Source organism: Leptodactylus fuscus, chromosome 1 (assembly GCF_031893055.1).
Source record: "Leptodactylus fuscus isolate aLepFus1 chromosome 1, aLepFus1.hap2, whole genome shotgun sequence".
Taxonomy (NCBI): Eukaryota; Metazoa; Chordata; class Amphibia; order Anura; family Leptodactylidae; genus Leptodactylus; species Leptodactylus fuscus.
The window spans coordinates 154,583,991-154,603,415 of NC_134265.1; the positions used below are offsets into that span (position 1 = coordinate 154,583,991).

The 19,425-nt window shown below is 43.3% G+C and overlaps 1 protein-coding gene across 1 annotated transcript; it reads right to left on the bottom strand.

Moving 5' to 3' along the window:
- Positions 1 to 475: 475 nt before the first annotated feature.
- Positions 476 to 9,575, bottom strand: FXN (frataxin). The gene is made up of 6 exons (XM_075263575.1): positions 9,489 to 9,575; positions 7,324 to 7,635; positions 6,407 to 6,498; positions 5,560 to 5,680; positions 1,553 to 1,650; positions 476 to 810 (listed from the first exon to the last, which is right to left on the bottom strand). The coding sequence occupies exons 2-6, from the start codon at positions 7,426 to 7,428 to the stop codon at positions 669 to 671; spliced, it is 558 nt and encodes a 185-aa protein (XP_075119676.1). The 5' UTR covers positions 7,429 to 7,635; positions 9,489 to 9,575; the 3' UTR covers positions 476 to 668.
- Positions 9,576 to 19,425: the final 9,850 nt, after the last annotated feature.

The window sequence follows — 19,425 nt, forward strand, 5'->3', positions numbered from 1 at the left end:
TGAGCCAACATTCCCGGAACCAGCCTCCAAAGATTCTTGAGGCCAGACATACAGAAGCCTCTAAACTCAGCACTTCCTATCCTTAGTAGTTTCGGGGAACAATCACTCTTTTACTTATTTTTCTCTTCTTAAGTCATACCATATGGGAAAAATATTTTTGCAGATTTGTAGAGCGGGCGTTTCGGAAACAGGGATAATGTCTATGTGATTTGAACTTTACATTTTTTTATTTGTTTTTTACTTTTTTTAAATTATTTTTTTTATGCATTTATTAGACGTCCTAGGGTTTTTGAATCCCAGTGGGTCTGATCACTAATGCAATGCATTACAATGCTAATGTACTGCAATGCATTGAAAATACCAGCATTCTATTGCAGACTACCATATGGTGGCCATCATATTTAAAAACCTGGCATCCGCCATAGTAGTACAGTGGATGCCAGGAAGGGGTTAAGGCGTTAAAACAATTTAAGGCTTTCAGCACTATGATAAACATTTTATTATAACACAAAGGGAATCAGAAGTAAAAATAGAATTGAAAGGGGTGAATAGACGATACCACAATGCATGAAGATTTTGATATCGGTCACATAATAAGGCCTAAAATATATAGTAGTCATTTATAAGAGGTTTCACTTTGTAGCATTAGAAAGTTTCCAAACTGCTTGTCATGATGAATAAACCAAGGCGGACAGGTCTAGCGTCGTGTTCAGTGCAAGAGAAAGTTCTTGTTCCAAAAGCTGATGAAGAGATACGCCATCATGTGCATATACCCAACTTTTTCCAGTCCAGTCATACCTTTTAGGTCCACTGCAAAAGAAAATATTCTAGTGAGAAATCTTCAAATCCCAAGCTTCATAATAATATAAAACATTGGAAAATATATAACACATCCGACAAAAAAAAAACAACAACCCCCCCCCCCCCCCAATTCTGTCATAGTTTTTTACATTTTATTTTTTTTTACAACATTCACTCTGCATTAAAAATGACACGGCAGCTTTGTCCAGCCGATCATTAAGATTATAACAATACCATATTCATATTGCATGAACAATTTTCCTGGAGTCAGTGTATTCTGGCACCTAGAATTTTTTTTTTTTTTTACTGTTTTGTTGATGAAGCTATGTTAGGGCTCTTTATTTGTGGGGCAAGTCGTAGTTTATATTGGTACCAGGTTTTGATATATATATATATATATATATATATATATATATATATATATATATATATATATATGAAATTTTGATCAATTTTTTTTTTTTGGGGGGGAGAATATGTTAATTTGCACATTACGGTATATATCTATTTTTTTCCAGTGTGTTACTGTGATATTGGAAAGTGTAAAATTGCCATATTGTGAAGCCACAGATATTGCATATAAATAAATAGCTTTTATTCTTGCTTGGTGAATATGTAGCTCCAGCTGTCTCATAACACTAGACTGCAACTTTTATCTCTTCATTTTAAAAAAACAAAAAAACGCAAACATATCCTAAAGAATGGTATCTTTACAATTGCAGACTATCAATAAGTCAGCTAAGGTACTTACCTTGTGGGTGATGATAGCCAGATCTGTCTGTTTGGGGTCTGTTTATTGATTACATAAGTTCCAATGTTCCCTCCAACTTTAACTGTAAGAACCCCATTCTGACAAAGTAAAAAAATTAAAATTAAATAAAAACTGACATTAGAATTCCTCACTGACATTAGAATTACATCACTTGTTGGCTTAAGGCTAAGGCCCCACGGGCCGTAATCGTAGTGCTAAAGCGCTGCGGAAAGAACCGCTGTGATTTCTTCCGCAAAGTTGGCATAGGAGTCGCATGAATCCCATCCCCTTTACTTGCACTGTAAAACGCCACGATTTTTCCGGCAGCGTCTCCGCTGCGGGCAAATCATGGTGTTTACGTCCCGTGAGGCCCTGGCCTAAAAGTTTCTGTGACATTTTTAGTGCAACTTAGGCTACACCCTTTTTTTTTTTTTACCCAAGTCTAAAAAGTGCCTGAAACACCTGATAAATGTGGTGCATGTTTATTTGTTGGCGCAAATTATGTCAGAATTCTGGTACATTTTGCTTAATAAATCTCCCCCATTGTGTCCAGTATTCAGAAATCCATGAGCAAGGTTTTAATTACTCTATAGGAGCCAAGAATTTGGAGATGATCTGGGAAATACTTCACCAATATGATATCAATTCACTTTTATTAATTCAATGCAAAATACACATGATCTATATAATGATCAAATACACATGATCTATATGATAAGAGTATTTTATTGTCATGTAGCTAAAACCATGCACCCACTGAAAAGGGGTTGTCCAAGAGTTATGTTTTTATGGCTTTGTATCATGTGATATACAGTCCATGGTCATGTGATGTACACAGATGCATGGCTCATTATAGTCACAGTACAGTAATCTGTCTTGTAACGAGCTGTGCACCTGTATGTCCATCACATGACCATGGACTGATTTATCCACTGGAAGTAAATAAGGAAAGAATGACAGCAAGCAGAGATCCGGAAACTGTGAGAAAATGATACAGAAAGTATAATAAAAAGTTATACCATTTCCTAATATACTAATAATAATATTTGTCTGAAGCTGGACTACCCCTTTAACTGTTTGAAGTGACCCTGCCCTCCACGCATGTTCTCTATATTTTACACAGCCTCATACTCCAAGCACACACTCCATACATAGTTACTGAGTGAGAGGCCTGGAAGTTCTCCACAAAAGTACATATGTGCTCACACTTGACAAAGCCATTTCACTACAAATACCACATATTCTGGATGAACTATTGTAGATTTAGCTTCTCATGTATGAATTTATCTTAAAGTGAGCAGACCTTACTGAAGTTTAGTTGCATTAAATTTTAGAGCTGGGCTACAGCACCACCTAGTGAAAAAATGGGCCTACTACAACTTAAATGAGTTGGTGACTAAGGATTAGAGATGAGCGAATATACTCGATCAAATACCTGCGCTGCATAGCTCCCGTTGCAAAAACACTTCCAGGCTTGGAATTTTTACGGCCCCTCCCACCTTCCCTGGCGCCAGGAGCTATGCGGTGGAGGTATTCGATCGAGTATATTCGCTCATCTCTACTAAGGATCCGTTCACTTATTTAGTTTTGTAGCTATAATACATAAGGAAATACCTTTAAGCCCTGTTTTATAATATAGCCTGACAATCCCTAAAATGTCTGTTGGGGGGGGGGGGGGGGTCATGTAAATCCAATCTTTCTTGTAGGGGGAATAACACATCAGAATTTGACCATTTACAGAGAGGAGGAAAGTTACATCTATTTCTATAGACGCAGTCTTGACTGTTGCAGGACATTCCTTCTCATGTCTCAACCAATGGTAGGTGACTTTCGTCAGCAGCCATTATGCATATTACACTATACACTGCTTTTGAACCTTAAAATCTTTCTAAAATGGACAGGTTTCCTACCTGTAACAAAATGCTACACTTGTTAACTGCCCTCCACATGTGGCAATCATATTGTATGGAGACATACAGAAAACCTGCTGCTGATATACAGGTTGGGCCATACACCTAAATAAAATGGGAATGGTTGGTGATATCAACTTCTTGTTTGTGGTACATTAGCATATGGGAGAGGGAAAACTTTTCAAGATGGATGGTGACCATTTTGACCTCGGCCATTTTGGATCCAACTTTAGTTTTTTTCATTGGGTCATGTGATGCATCAAACTTATTGAGAATTTCATGAGAAAAACAATGGTGTGCTTGGTTTTAACATAACTTTATTCCTTTATGCGTTATTAACAATTTTCTCTTTGTTTACAGCCATTGACCTATCGCTGAGATTAACACGTGAGGAGTGGATAAAAATTGTGTTGATGTCTGGTGAACGCAGTACCCGAGTTATTGAAGCAGATTTCAATGCTAGACACCCTACGAGAACACCCTATCTCCCATGCAACAGTTAGCAAACCAGTTGCTAAATTTTGTGAAACTGGTTCAGTGTTGGATTTGCCAAAATGTGGACACATGAAAACTGTCAATAATGAAGAAACATCAGTGGCTCTCCTAGTTGCATTCAGCAACAGCCCCCAGCGAAGCACCCACCGCATGTCACCGGAGAGTGGCATCAGTCGAACATCCCTTGGCACCCTTGCAAACTCCAGCTGCTGCAGCATCTCATCGAGGATGACCCAGATCGGAGCACTGAATTTTCAGAATGGGCAAAACAAAAATTCGAACAGGACCCTCAGTTTACACAGGACATTATGTTCAGTGACAAGGCAAACTTTTTTGCGAATGGTGAAGTTAACAAACAAAACCACCGCTATTGGTGTGACACTAACCCACACTGGATAGATCCCTCCAAGACTGTTGACCATTCTTCATCAATGGAAACCTCAATGCCACTGGTTATCTGAAATTGCTACATGATAATGTGTTTCCCTCTTTATGCACTGAAGCTGGCACGTTCCCTGAGTTTCTCCAGCAAGATGATGCACCACCACATTATCAGCTCCGAGCATTCCTAGATGAACAGTTTCCTGCAAAGTGGATTGGTCATCGTGGGCCAGTTGAATGGCCACCAAGGTCTCCTGATCTGACCCCCTTAGACTTTTATCTTTAGGGTCATCTGAAGGCAATTGTCTATGCTGTGAAGATACGAGATGTGCAGCACCTGAAACAATGGATACTGGGAGCCTGTGCTAGTATTTCTTCTGTGGTGTTGCTATCAGTGTGTCAAGAGTGGGAGAAGAGGGTTGAATTGACAAGTGGTCATAAAACTGTTAATAACTCATGAAAGAATAAAGTTACGCTAAAACAAAGTGCACCATTGTATTTCTTGTGAAATTCTCAACAAGTTTGATGTGTCACATGACCCTCTTTCCCATTGAAAAAACTAAAGTTGGAGATGGTCGAGAACAAACCCTTATAGCGAGCAACAGCTGTCTAGGAGGATTTTCTCCGCCTTTCAACTCTTCTTTACAGACATAATATCCTAGTATATAGAGATATACAGGTAAATACAAGAAGAAAAAGATAAGATAATCCTTTAATAGTCCCACAGTGGGGAAATTTCAGAAAAAGCTTAAAAAGTAAAAGAATATTTGGTACTTTGAAAACATAACTGTGAAAATGATTACAACATACACTTTTTTTTTTTTACATTGTATGTCGTAATACACAGTTATTGCAACACAGTAAATAATATGGAAATATTTGGTATCCTCTTACTCAGATAAACCGGTATTATGCAGAAAACCTTGTTAAGTATTCTGATTTTTAAATTACATAAATAAAAATAGCATTTTTTTTGGTAGTAGAAATGACTTTTACATAACTGGTATCATAGAAAGTTTTGCCCTGACATACATTTCTGCTGCAGCTCTCCCCTATGGTTCATTAAGTGGAGCTGCTAGGTAAAGGACTCCTCAATTATGTAGATCCATCCAAAGTATGTATAATAACGGGTAACTATTCTATATTATTTATTATAAGTCAAAGAAACAGTGATAGATAAAAAGAAATTTGAAACAGAAAATATTAAAATAAGATACACACCCCAAAGGAGACATCATAATCATTTGGTGTGAATGTTTGATCGCCGAGATCCTCGAAGAACTCAGCAAGGGAATACAATGTATCTGCAGCCAACCGCTCATAGGTAGTTTCATCCAAAGTGCTGTCAAAGAAAAGATACGTTGACTACAGGCACCAAACAATCTGAAGCATGCTACATGAAAAAAAAAATGAATAGGCCCATCCCCTCTATAATCTCTACTTTATTGAAAAGTTGTAAAATTCAGGAATCTAAAGAAAAAAGGCAATCCAAGCTTTATTAGACTGAATGATGATTAGAACTATGACAGAGAGACATATAAGGGCGCATTCACACAGAGGAAAATGGTGCTGAATATGGTGTGGAATCCGCCTCAGATTCAGTGCTGAAAAAAAAGCCTCCCATTGACTTTTTTTCAGCGCTGAATCTGAGGCGGATTCCACACCAAATTCAGCATCATTTTCCTCCATGTGAATGCACTCTAAGGGTGCATGCACACTACGTAACGCCGGGCGTGTATGAGAGCCGTACACGCCGGCGTTACAGCAGGGCTGCCGAACACTTCCCATTCACTTCAATGGGAGCGCTCGTAAACGCCGCTGTTACGAGCGCTCCCATTGAAGTGAATGGGAAGTGTTCGGCAGTCTGCTGTAATGCCGGCGTGTACGGCTCTCATACACGCCCGGCGTTACGTAGTGTGCATGCACCCTAACAGAGGAACCGCAATATGCAGGGTTAAATTATAGATGCTCCAAAAGGGTATAATATGGGAAATACAATCATTTGCTAAGACAGAAATATTAGGAGAGATGATAGATCAGCCATAAAGACTGTAAACAGTCACTGTACCTGCTGCTTGTCAGCGTCCCAGCTGTTCTGCATATAGCTACTAACATGTTTTTGTGGACAGTTTGTACTTGTGGGTTTAAACATATTTGACCCTAGAAGAAAAAGGAATTGTGATTCAGGTTTTCATTTTATCTGGCTGTAAAGTTCTGCAGACAATTGACCTACATGAAGTACAGGCAGCAGCAACTCCATTCTGTGTTACATACAGAGACTGCCTGTCTCTGCCATAATGAACACAATTGAATTAGCTAACCTGATAAGTGGGAGAACAGAAGAAATGAACGCAGCTCCTCTCCTCTATCTGAGAGCAGGAAGCTAGGTCACGTGGTGTACACACAGGAATAGCTAGATACACAGGCTGGCTCCCTGCACTTAGCCCCTCCTCCCTCCCCCCTGAGAGCAGCAGATACATCACTTGACTCATGAGCAGCTAAGTCAGGGCTGTGGCCACAAAGAATTGAATAAAGTAAGATAGTAAGATAAGATAGTGGACAAACAAAGCAGTTTTGCTGAAGCAGTGTATTTAGGAAAAGTCTTACATCCACATTAACAAGCAGTATAGATAGGATCCTTGTGATGGGACAACCCCTTTAAGGGTCCATTCACACAAGCATCTTGACTATGCATAATAAAATGCTGTATTATAGAGCACTCAGTATGGCTTGTACATGAGATCTGCATTTTATATATACCCCTATTCTACTGCTTCACCCCCTTCTCTAAACACTACCACATGGGTATGCTAGAGTTCATATGGTATACAGTATACACTGCACTCTGCCCTGGGTATCCCAGTTATGTGACTAGATGCCACACAACACCAGGAGCACTCATACAATGATATCAGTGGTCAGCGGTACCATCTCCAATAGGTCCTAACAGTTGATGTTTGTACTTACAATGAGAGCAAGACTCACCTTCAGGCTAACACAGCGTCCCACACAGTTGACTGCAGCTCTTGCCTGGCAGGGAACCCTTACGAAGAAGGTGACTGCCCTTGGTGCCCTAAAAAGAAGCCACATACTCACAGGAATCCAGAGTATCACATGCACTCTTACCGGTCACTTGATAGGACAGCACAAATGTCTGAGCTTGCTAGATAAGTTTAGTGTGTACAAATTCTAAAATCCATGTATAGTGACAAAGTTGCCATTTAGTGATGCAAATCCTGCCTTCGGTCACAAAGTCGATTGCTGAGCAATGTTTCGACTAACAAGCCCTTCCTCAGACTGTGTAAGAAGTAGAAGAATAACAAAAGTTACTCAGATAGAAATCAATAAACGTATGCAGATATGTTAACACAAAAAAATAGATAGTGTGAAAGAAAATACAAAAATAGAATAAAGGAACATATAGAAACTGAAAAGGCATACTTTAGACTAGGATGATGTACAAGAACATGAGGAAATGCAAATAAAGTGAAGTATATGTATGCATACCGCCCAACTTTTGAAGAACCGAAAGAGGGAAAGCACGCCACAGCAAAGCACGCAAAGCACGCCACAGCAAATTTAGCCCCGCCCACTTTTGTGTTGACTCTGCACATTCTCATTAATTTTTTATGTGCCCGCACACAATATAATCCTCCTACAGTCACCCGTAAATTATATGTCCCCCTCCATCTCTGCCCCCAGTTTCATATCCCCTCCATCTCTGCCCTCAGATGCATGTCCCCCCATCTCTGCCCCCAGATTCATGTCCCCTCATCTCTGTCCCCAGCTTCATGTCCCCTCATCTCTGTCCCCAGCTTCATGTCCCCCATCTCTGCCCACAGAATCATGTTCCCCCTCCATCTCTGCCCCCAGATTCATGTCCCCTCCATCTCTGACCCCAGATTCATGTCCCTCCATCTCTGCCCCCAGATTCATGTCCTCCCATCTCTGCCCCCAGATTCATGTCCCCTCCATCTCTGCCCCCAGATTCATGTCCCCTCCATCTCTGCCCCCAGATTCATGTCCCCTCCATCTCTGCCCCCAGATTCATGTCCCTCCATCTCTGCCCCCAGATTCATGTCCCCTCCATCTCTGCCCCCAGATTCATGTCCCTCCATCTCTGCCCCCAGATTCATGTCCCTCCATCTCTGCCCCCAGATTCATGTCCTCCCATCTCTGCCCCCAGATTCATGTCCCCACATCTCTGCCCCCAGTGTCATGCGGTCCTCTCCTTCATCTGCCCCCAGTTTCACGTTCCACCTCAGTGTACACATTACACTTACCTTCTCCTTGTTCCCTCGCCGCTCTCTCGCGCACAGCTGTAGACTCGATGTGACGTCATCACATCGCGTCTACACAGCCAGTAGGTGGCGTTCAGCTGCGAAGCAAGGAGCTGAACTGTGACAGCTCCTTGCTTCAGCCGCGTATGTGTTCCTCTGGACGCAGATCTGAGTTGAAATCGGGACATACCTCCCACCAACTGGGACCCCGGGACACGTCACGCAGAAATCGGGACGGTTGGGAGGTATGTGTATGAGCCACTACAGTCGGATAGTGATAGTATATGAATGGAAAAGCAAAATGTGTCAACATCAAATTATGGAAAACATATTCGTGGCAAGGATAAAATCCTAAAATATAAAACAACAATAAAACAAACAAAACCAGAAGATACATTAAAGCATCTGAGGATATATCATATGATTAATACAGAACAAAGGTATAGTACAAAACTGGGAAAAAGGCAGATATAAAGCGACATGCAATGTAAAACAGATAAACATGACAATACAGGTCGCTGTAGCAGATCTAAAAGACAAATATATGCATGAGAGAAATCTACTATACTAGGCAGTATATAGCACATGGAGGACGGCACAGGTGACAAGGACAGACACATAGAAATAGAGAGGACACAGCAACTCTATACAGCATTGTGAGGAAACAACAGAGGACCCTGCCCCCCAGAAGAGCATATATCATATACGGCAATGTCAGCTAGTGTCATGGGGGAGATATAACCTTACAGGCAACACCACCTGTGTGTGACATAATAGTCACTCAGCAGTAACCATGAATACCACAGTGACACTATACTGACCACAGTCTGGTATAAATGATAAGTGCGAGGGCTTACAATAAAAACTTACTAGGCTGGAGAGAGTTAAATGCGTCAGCAGCCGCGTGTGACGTCAGTGACCGGCGCCAGGGTATGCATGGTCGTGTCCAGAATGGAGTTGCTCCTGGCAGATGTGATGTCACGGGAAGGGGCGGGGCCTCTCAGAGAAGTTCAATACGGGAAGTAGGAACAGAGCCGTGTAGCTGGCGGAGCTGGCGGGATGGGAGAGATGTTACATGGGACTGCATGTTATAGGGAGACGAGTAGTGCTGTTACATAGTACTGCGTGTTGGGTTGCGTCTAGAATGGAGTTGCTCCTGGTAGGTCCTCCCTCCAGTAACTCCAATCTAGTCACCTCACTAGTGAACGGGCTAGAATGGAGTTACTGTAGGGAGGACCTACCAGGAGCAACTCCAATCTAGACAATTCACTAGTGAGGTGACTAGAATGGAGCTGCTGGAGGCAGGAACTACTAGAATCAACTCCAATGTAGACTGTTCAGTACTGAAGTGACTAGAATGGAGTTGCTAATAGGAGCTGCCGCCAGAAACTCCAATCTAGTCACCTCACTACAGGAGCAGCTACGGTAGAGTGGAGTGTCTATAGGAAGGAGCCAGAACTGGCCAAGAGAGACATTGTATATGTATATGATTATCAATAAGAATACAGGAAATACACATTCCTCAACATAGATACATCCTGTGAAAGTTTGTGTGTTTGAATGTTTGTTACTCAATCACGCAAAACCCGCTCGACCGATTTGGCTGAAAGTTTCCACAAACATAGTTAATACACCCGATTGCGCAATAGGCTACTTTTCGTCACAATAGCGCACATACGTTTGTGCCAGGACCCCCACAAAACCCAAACTCACACCACCATCTCTGCAATCTCACACACTTTGGACCATAGCAAGCCCCAAAATTCATATTGCCCTCTACAGCCTAGCCCCTAACCCCACACAATCTCATATACATATACTTTACCACTTTGCCCCTCACCTTAAAGGGGTATTCCCACGTCGCATACTTACCCGTCTTCGTGTCTCTAAAATCTTCTATCTTCCGGCTTTGTCTCGTCATTGGTGGGCGGGGTCACATATGCAAAGCCAAGCGGCGAGATGCCGCCGGCCCTGCGTGCGCGCTCATACACCAGTCTACCCTTCACAGTGCAAATACAGACCCGACACCCTGCGGGTCTGTATTAGCATTGTGAAGGTTAGACTGGTGTATGAGCGTGCACGCAGGGCCGGCGGCATCTCGCCGCTTGGCTTTGCATTTGTGACCCCGGAGCGGAACAGCATCGCTTCTGCCGCTGCTGGCTTCATGCAGGGCAGAAGCATAGCGATGTGCCTGTGCCGGCGTCTAACAGTCCCCAGCATCCGCCTATTACAGCGGATGCCGGGGAGTTAGATGCCGACACAGGTGAAGCCAGCAACATCGCTATGCGCCTGCCCTGCATGAAGACAGCAGCGGCAGAAGCGATGCTGTTATTCGGCTCCTCCCCCCCCCCCCCCCCGCCCCGGAATAGCAGCATCGCTTCTGCCGCTGCTGTCTTCATGCAGGGCAGGCGCATAGCAATGTTGCTGGCTTCACCTGTCCCCCAAAGGGTAAACTACCCCCCCCCCCCCCCTCCAGGCTCGCTCCCGTGTACTTAGCCACTCCTCCCTCCCCCCTGACAGCAGGCAGACACATCACTTGACTCAGGTCAGGGCTGTGGCCACAAAAAAATGAATAAAGTGATATAGTGGCCAAACAAAGCAGTTTTGCTGAAGCAGTGTATTTAGGAAAAGTCTTACATTCACATTTACAAGCATTATAGATAGGATCCTTGTGACGGGACAACCCCTTTAACGATACTCCAGGAGGTTCGCTTTAACGCTCCGGAGCAGCCATGTTTGCCGACCCCCACCGCTCTGACAATCTGCGACCACGCCCACCCATGTCAATACCCCTAGGAGGTCTAATAAATGCAAAAAAAAAGTTTTAAAAAAAGTAAAAAAATATAAAAACAAATAAAAAGGATTAAAAATTCAAATCACTCCCCTTTCCCTAGAACACATATAAAAGTAGTTAAAAACTGTGAAACACATACATGTTAGGTATCCCCGCGTCCGAAATCGCCCGCTCTACAAAGCTATACAAATATTTTTCCTGTTTGGTAAACGCCGTAGCGGGAAAAATGGTCAAAAGTGCCAAACCGCTGTTTTTTCACTGTTTTGATTCTGATAAAAATTTGAATAAAAAGTGATCAAAGCTATAACATTTCCCGAAAATGGTAGAACTAAAAAGTACACCCGACCCCGCAAAAAAAGACGCCCTATACATCCCCGTACACGGACGTATAAAAAAGTTACGGCTGTCGGAATATGACGACTTTTCAAAAAAAAAAAATTTTTTTAACACAGTTTTGGATTTTTTTAAAGGGTCAAAAAGTAAATAAAACCATATAAATTTGGTATCCCCAGCATCGTAACGAAACACAGAATACAGGGGACATGTCATTTTGGTTGAACAGTGAACGCTGTAAAACCAAAGCCCGTACGAAAGTCGCAGAAATGCATTTTTTCGTCAAATCCACCCCATTCAGAATTTTTTCCCTGCTTCCCAGTACATTATATAGAATAAATAATGGTGGCATCATGAAGAAAAATTTGTCCCAGGAAAAATTAAGACCTCATATGACTCTGGGAGCGGAGAAATAAAAAAGTTATGGGGTTTAGAAGGAGGGGAGTCAAAAAGGAAAATCAAAAAATGCCATCGGCGGGAAAGGGTTAACTTCAAATACTTCTGTCCCGAAGTCACTATGTAAAGTTTCTCACAACACCGTATAGCAGCTCAAATACAAATTAACTTCAACACAAAAGTCTCACGTATTCTCTGAATTACAGCAAAAACAAGATACAAACTTACATTTCATATCCCATACCTTATACACAGTACGAAAACCTCACCCGCGCCTGTATATACCCACTTCTACAATCACCGCAGACGAAGTCGCGGGTACCAGCTAGTATATTATAATTGTGAAATGTTTGTGGGTTTGGATGTTTGGCGGTCAATCACGCAAAACCCGCTCCACCGATTTGGCTGAAATTTTCCACAAACATAGTTACTACACAGGATTGCACAATAGGCTACTTTACTACACAAGAAGCGTTCCGGAAGACCACGCACCTCGACAAGCCCCATAAAAGAAGAAAGATGGGGCACCTCCACACTACCATGTGTTATTCTCAGGTCCCCAGTAGGTGCAATTGTGTCTGTTAATCGAACCATTTAATTTGAATGTGGCCTCATCACTCCACACAATCTTTGTGGGAAAGTGTGCATCTTACTCTTCGGTCTGGATCATCGTCATTAAGAGCATGGACTAATCTTGGAATGTAACTTCTCCACTGACAACGTTTCATGATGCGATGAACTGATGAGTTTGAAATCCCTACCTCACGACTAGCTTGCCGCAGAGAGTTTCTTGGACTTCGTTGAAACGTTTCCAGTAATCTTTCTTCTTTTATGGGGCGGGTGTATTGGGATAAATATAATAGTCCGTGGAGTCTCATCTTCCTCTTATTTGGTGACAGCTAGGCACGTATTGGGCAGCGATCTCCACAGTGGCCTCTTCTTCTCCCAGTAGGATGTAGAGTTTCCTCTTCTCATCTGCAGATATGAAGTCTGGGATGTGGGCAGAGAGTCTTTGGTAGTAGACGGCCCTCACAGCTGAGTATTTGGTGCAGTGTAGCAGGAAGTGGGTCTCGTCTTCTAGGGCCCCCTGGTCACAGTGCTGGCACAGTCTGTTCTCCCGTGGCTTGTACGTCTGCCTCTATTGCCCCGTCTCTATCTCTAGGTTGTGGGCGCTCAGTCTGTACCGACTCAGGGTCTGTCTGTGCTTGGGGTGGCGTATTCTCTCCAGGTAGGTGGCCATGGTGTAGTCCCTTTGTAGGGATTGGTACACGGTGAGTTTCTTGGAGTTATTTATTTCGTTTCTCCAATCTTCAATGTACCGCTCTCTGTTTGCTTCTGTGGTCGCCTTTATTTCGGCCTTGGTTATCATCTGTTGGTGTTTTTGGTTTGGTGGTTGGCTGTTGTTTGGTTGGTGAGTGTCTGATTTGCTCAGGTGGCTTAGTCATGCTTGGTGGTGGTAGGAGTCGGGCTTGCTCCCCTGGATGTGTGCCTGGAAAGCTAGCGCCCTCTTCTGTATGGTGAGCCATAGGGGGAGTCTGCCTAGCTCAGCCCTGCAGGCCATGTTGGTGGTGTTGCAATGGACATGGAGCAGGTATTTGCAGAACTCCAGGTGGAAGTTCTCTGTTGGGCTGGAATCCCACTTTGACTGGTCTGGGTAGGTGGCTGGGCCCCAAACTTCACTGCCATAGAGAAGGATCGGGGAGATGACAGCGTCAAATATCTTCAGCCAGACCCTCATCGGTGGTTTGAGGTGGTACAGTTGACTTCTGATGGCGTAGAAGGTTCTGCAGGCTTTTGCTTTCAGGGTTTCTATTGCTGCTTTGAAGCTTCCTGATTGGCTGAGCTCCAGCCCCAGGTAGGTGTAGCTGTTGGTTTTCTCCAGTGTGGAGCCGTTCAGTGTGAATTGTGGGGTGGGGGCTTTATTGTGGCCCTTCTTCTGAAATACCATGACTTTGGTCTTCTTCTGGTTGATGGGTAGGGCCCATGTGGTGCTGAATTTTCCAGCACTGACAGGCTTTCTTGGAGGTCTTTCTCGGTGGGGGCCAAGAGTAGGAGGTCGTCGGCGTATAGCAGGAACTTCACCTCCCGGTCGTTCAGGGTGAGGCCTGGTGTTGGTGAGGCCTCCAGGGCTGTAGCCAGTTCATTGATATAGATGTTGAAGAGCGTTGGGCTCAGGCTACAGCCTTGTCTGACCCCTCGGGCCTGTTGGAAGTATGCTGTCCTTTTCCCATTCACCTTCACACTGCACTGGTTTCCGGTGTAGGAGCTCTTGATGACGTCGTAGGTTCTTCCTCCTATTCCACTCTCTAAGAGTTTCAGGAGCAGGCCTGGGTGCCATACTGAATCAAACGCCTTCTTAAAGTCCACAAAGCAGGTGAAAATCTTGCCTCTTGTGGTGTTGTGGACGTGCGTCTTGATGAGGCTGTGCAGGGTGTAGATATGGTCTGTGGTGCGGTGGTTTGGCATGAACCCTGCTTGGCTCTTGCTGAGGACCCCATGTTGTGTGAGGAAGGTGAGGATTCTGTTATTGATGATGCTGTTGAACAGTTTACCCAGTGTACTGCTGACACAGATCCCTCTGTAGTTGTTGGGGTCATAATGGTCCTCATTCTTGTAGATGGGGGTTATGAGGCCTATGTTCCAGTCTTCAGGGAAGTGTCCAGCATTGAGCACGAGGGTGAATAGCTTTGCCAGTGCCGCGTGTATTGCTGGAGGGCTGTATTTGATCATCTCTGGTAGGATGCCGTCAGGGCCACTGGCCTTTTTGCCTTTCAGCAGGACAATTCTTTCCTGTATATCTTTTATGGTGATTGGCGAGTCCAGAGGGTTCTGGAAGTCTTTGATGACTTTCTCCATGTCCCTCAGTTTGGTGATCTGTTGCTGTTCTGGAGTTAGTTCTTCTTCTGGGATGTTTTTGTAGAGACCTCTGAAGTAGTTGAGCCAGATATTGCCATTTTGGATGTGGAGAGAGTTTTTCTTGGGCTTTGTGCCCATGTGGTGCCAGGTCTCCCAGAATGAGCTGTCCTGGAGGGAGTCCTCTGGTTGCTCTATTTTGTGGGAGAGGTACCTCTGTTTCTTCTCTCTGAGGGTGCCCTTGTATTGCTTGCATAGATTGTTGTAGGCTTCCCTCGTCTCTCTGTTGTTGGGGTCTCTGTGTTTCTGGTTGGAGGCTGCCCTTAGAGAACAGAGTAGAGCCTTGCAGTCGCTGTCAAACCATTTGTGAGACTGTTTGTTAGTCGGTCTCTTGGGCTTTGTCTGTTTCAGTCCTGCTAGTTCTGCTGTGGTGTACAGGATGTTACTGAAGTCCTTCACTGCTCGGGTGACCCCTTGTTGGTCTGGCTGGTAGGAACTCATATAGAAGTTTGTGAGCAGTTCCTTGATTTCGGATCGGTTAGCCGCATTGGTGTATTCGGTGGCCCGGTGACTGGCCCATTTAAAGGATGGTGGTAGGTTGTAGAGACCAATCTGGTGGAGCTGCTGTTTGAGTGGCTTGTCAGTGGATCTCATGTACAGCAGGATCTGATTGTGGTCTGACAGGTGTGTCTCAGGGGTGAGTATGAGAGCATGTATGTCTGCTGGGTCTGCGTCTGTGATGACATAGTCCACCATGCTGTTGCCCACGTGGGAGTTTAGTGTGAAGCGTCCCTGAGAGTCCCCTCTGGTACGCCCGTTCATTATGTACAGTCCCAGACTCCGGCGCAGGTTCAGCAGCTGTCTCCCGCTTTTGTTGACGACTATGTCATAGCTATTTCTTCTTCTCTGTGCAGACTCCAGGTGGTGGACCTCGCCTACCGGGATGTGCAGGTTTCCATCAGAGGACAGGAAGTCTATCTCTGTGCCAGTCCTGGCGTTTAGGTCACCGCAGATCAGCACTCTGCCTTGGGACTGGAACTGGGCAGATTCCCTTTGTAGGACCTCATAGATGTCTGGGTTGTGGTAGGGGGACTCAGATGGGGGGATGTATACTGCACAGAGATAAATGTCGTGTTGGCCGTTGAGGATGGAGCTTATTTTTATCCACATGTGGTTGTCACCGCGTTTGATGGCTTTCACATGTTCTTTAAGTTCCTCCTTGTACCATATTAGTATGCCTCCTGAGTGGCGGCCTGGTTTGGTAGTCTTGCTTTTCCGGGCAGCGACAGAGAATTCCTTGTAGCCCATGGGTGTTAGGGATTCATCTTCTGCCCGGGTCCATGTCTCTAGGAGGATTTGGATGTCTATGTTTTTTAGTCTGTCTATAAAGTCTGGATCGTTTGGTTTGGATATATATGGGACACCCACGCACATGTGCGCGCGCATTTTTTTGGGACACCCTGTATATATATGTATATATATATATATATATATGTGCGCGCATATACAGGGTTCCCAAAAAAATGTATACATATGTGCGAGCGCATATATATGGGACACCCGTGCATATTTATATATATAAATATAGGCATATATATAGAGGGTGTCCCAAAAAAAAATGTGCGCGCACATGTGCGCAGATGTCCCATATACAGTCCTATGAAAAAGTTTGGGCACCCCCTATTAATCTTAATCATTTTTAGTTCTAAATATTTTGGTGTTTGCAACAGCCATTTCAGTTTGATATATCTAATAACTGATGGATACAGTAATATTTCAGGATTGAAATGAGGTTTATTGTACTAACAGAAAATGCGCAATATGCATTAAACCAAAATTTGACCGGTGCAAAAGTATGGGCACCCTTATCATTTTATTGATTTGAATACTCCTAACTACTTTTTACTGACTTACTGAAGCACAAAATTGGTTTTGTAACCTCAGTGAGCTTTGAACTTCATAGCCAGGTGTATCCAATCATGAGAAAAGGTATTTAAGGTGGCCAATTGCAAGTTGTTCTACCATTTGAATCTCCTCTGAAGAGTGGCATCATGGGCTACTCAAAACAACTCTCAAATGATCTGAAAACAAAGATTGTTCAACATAGTTGTTCAGCGGAAGGATACAAAAAGCTGTCTCAGAGATTTAACCTGTCAGTTTCCACTGTGAGGAACATAGTAAGGAAATGGAAGACCACAGGGACAGTTCTTGTTAAGCCCAGAAGTGGCAGGCCAAGAAAAATATCAGAAAGGCAGAGAAGAAGAATGGTGAGAACAGTCAAGGACAATCCACAGACCACCTCCAAAGAGCTGCAGCATCATCTTGCTGCAGATGGTGTCACTGTGCATCGGTCAACTATACAGCGCACTTTGCACAAATAGAAGCTGTATGGGAGAGTGATGAGAAAGAAGCCGTTTCTGCACGTACGCCACAAATAGAGTTGCCTGAGGTATGAAAAAGCACATTTGGACAAGGCAGCTTCATTTTGGAAACAAAAATTGAGTTGTTTGGTTATAAAAAAAAGGCGTTATGCATGGCGTCCAAAAAGAAACAGCATTCCAAGAAAAACACATGCTACCCACTGTAAAATTTGGTGGAGGTTCCATCATGCTTTGGGGCTGTGTGGCCAATGCCGGCATCGGGAATCTTGTTAAAGTTGAGGGTCGCATGGATTCCACTCAGTATCAGCAGATTCTTGAGAATAATGTTCAAGAATCAGTGACGAAGTTGAAGTTACGCCGGGGATGGATATTTCAGCAAGACAATGATCCAAAACACCGCTCCAAATCCTCAGGCATTCATGCAGAGGAACAATTACAATGTTCTGGAATGGCCATCCCAGTCCCCAGACCTGAATATCATTGAACATCTGTGGGATGATTTGAAGCGGGCTGTCCATGCTCGGCGACCATCTAACTTAACTGAACTTGAATTGTTTGTCCAAAATACCTTTATCCAGGATCCAGGAACTGATTAAAAGCTACAGGAAGCGACTAGAGGCTGTTATCTTTGCAAAAGGAGGATCTACTAAATATTAATGTCACTTTTCTGTTGAGGTGCCCATACTTTTGCACCGGTCAAATTTTGGTTTAATGCATATTGCACATTTTCTGTTAGTACAATAAACCTCATTTCAATCCTGAAATATTACTGTGTCCATCAGTTATTAGATATATCAAACTGAAATGGCTGTTGCAAATACCAAAATATTTAGAACTAAAAATGATTAAGATTAATAGGGGTGCCCAAACTTTTTCATAGGACTGTATATATATATGTATATATATATATATATATATACACGAGCACATATATATGGGACACCCGCGCAAGTGCATATATATGCAATGTCAGAGCCATATACAGTATATGCGAGCGCATATATATGCGAGCACATATATATGGGACACCCACGCACATGTGCGCGCGCATTTTTTTGGGACACCCTGTAAATATATATGTATATATATATATATATATATATATATATATATATGTGCGCGCATATACAGGGTTACTAAAAAAATGTATACATATGTGCGAGTGCATATATATGGGACACCCGCGCATATTTATATATATAAATATATGCATATATATAGAGGGTGTCCCAAAAAAATGTGCGCGCACATGTGTGCGGGTGTCCCATATATATGCGCTCGCATATATATGTGCGCTCGCGAGCGCATATATATGGGACACCCGCGCATATTTATATATAAATATATGCATATATATAGAGAGTGTCCCAAAACAATGCGCGTGCACATGTGCGCAGGTGTCACATATATATGCGACATATATATGCGCATATATATGGGACACCCGCGCATATTTATATACATATGCATATATATAGAGGGTGTCCCAAAAAAATGCGCGTGCACATGTGTGCAGGTGTCCCATATATATGCGAGCGCATATATATGCGCTCGCATATATATGCGCTCGCATATATATGCGACACCCGCGCACATGTGCGCGCGCATTTTTTTGGGACACCCAGTATATATATGCGAGCACCCTGTATATACAGTCCTATGAAAAAGTTTGGGCACCCCTATTAATCTTAATCATTTTTAGTTCTAAATATTTTGGTGTTTGCAACAGCCATTTTAGTTTGATATATCTAATAACTGATGGACACAGTAATATTTCAGGATTGAAATGAGGTTTATTGTACTAACAGAAAATGCGCAATATGCATTAAACCAAAATTTGACCGGTGCAAAAATATGGGCACCTCAACAGAAAAGTGACATTAATATTTAGTACATCCTCCTTTTGCAAAGATAACAGCCTCTAGTTGCTTCCTGTAGCTTTTAATCAGTTCCTGGATCCTGGATGAAGGTATTTTGGACCATTTCTTTCTACAAAACAATTCAAGTTCCGTTAAGTTTGATGGTCGCCGAACATGGACAGCCCGCTCTC

What these genes read in the sequence shown, in the direction of transcription:
- FXN (XM_075263575.1), bottom strand. Translation starts at nt 7,428, where the DNA reads ATGTGGCTTCTTTTTAGGGCACCAAGGGCAGTCACCTTCTTCGTAAGG. An exon ending in GACGCTGTGTTAGCCTGAAG is followed by an intron (nt 6,499 to 7,323) that starts GTGAGTCTTGCT and finishes TTTTTCTTCTAG; the next exon opens with GGTCAAATATGTTTAAACCC. An exon ending in ATTATGATGTCTCCTTTGGG is followed by an intron (nt 1,651 to 5,559) that starts GTGTGTATCTTA and finishes TTACTTTGTCAG; the next exon opens with AATGGGGTTCTTACAGTTAA.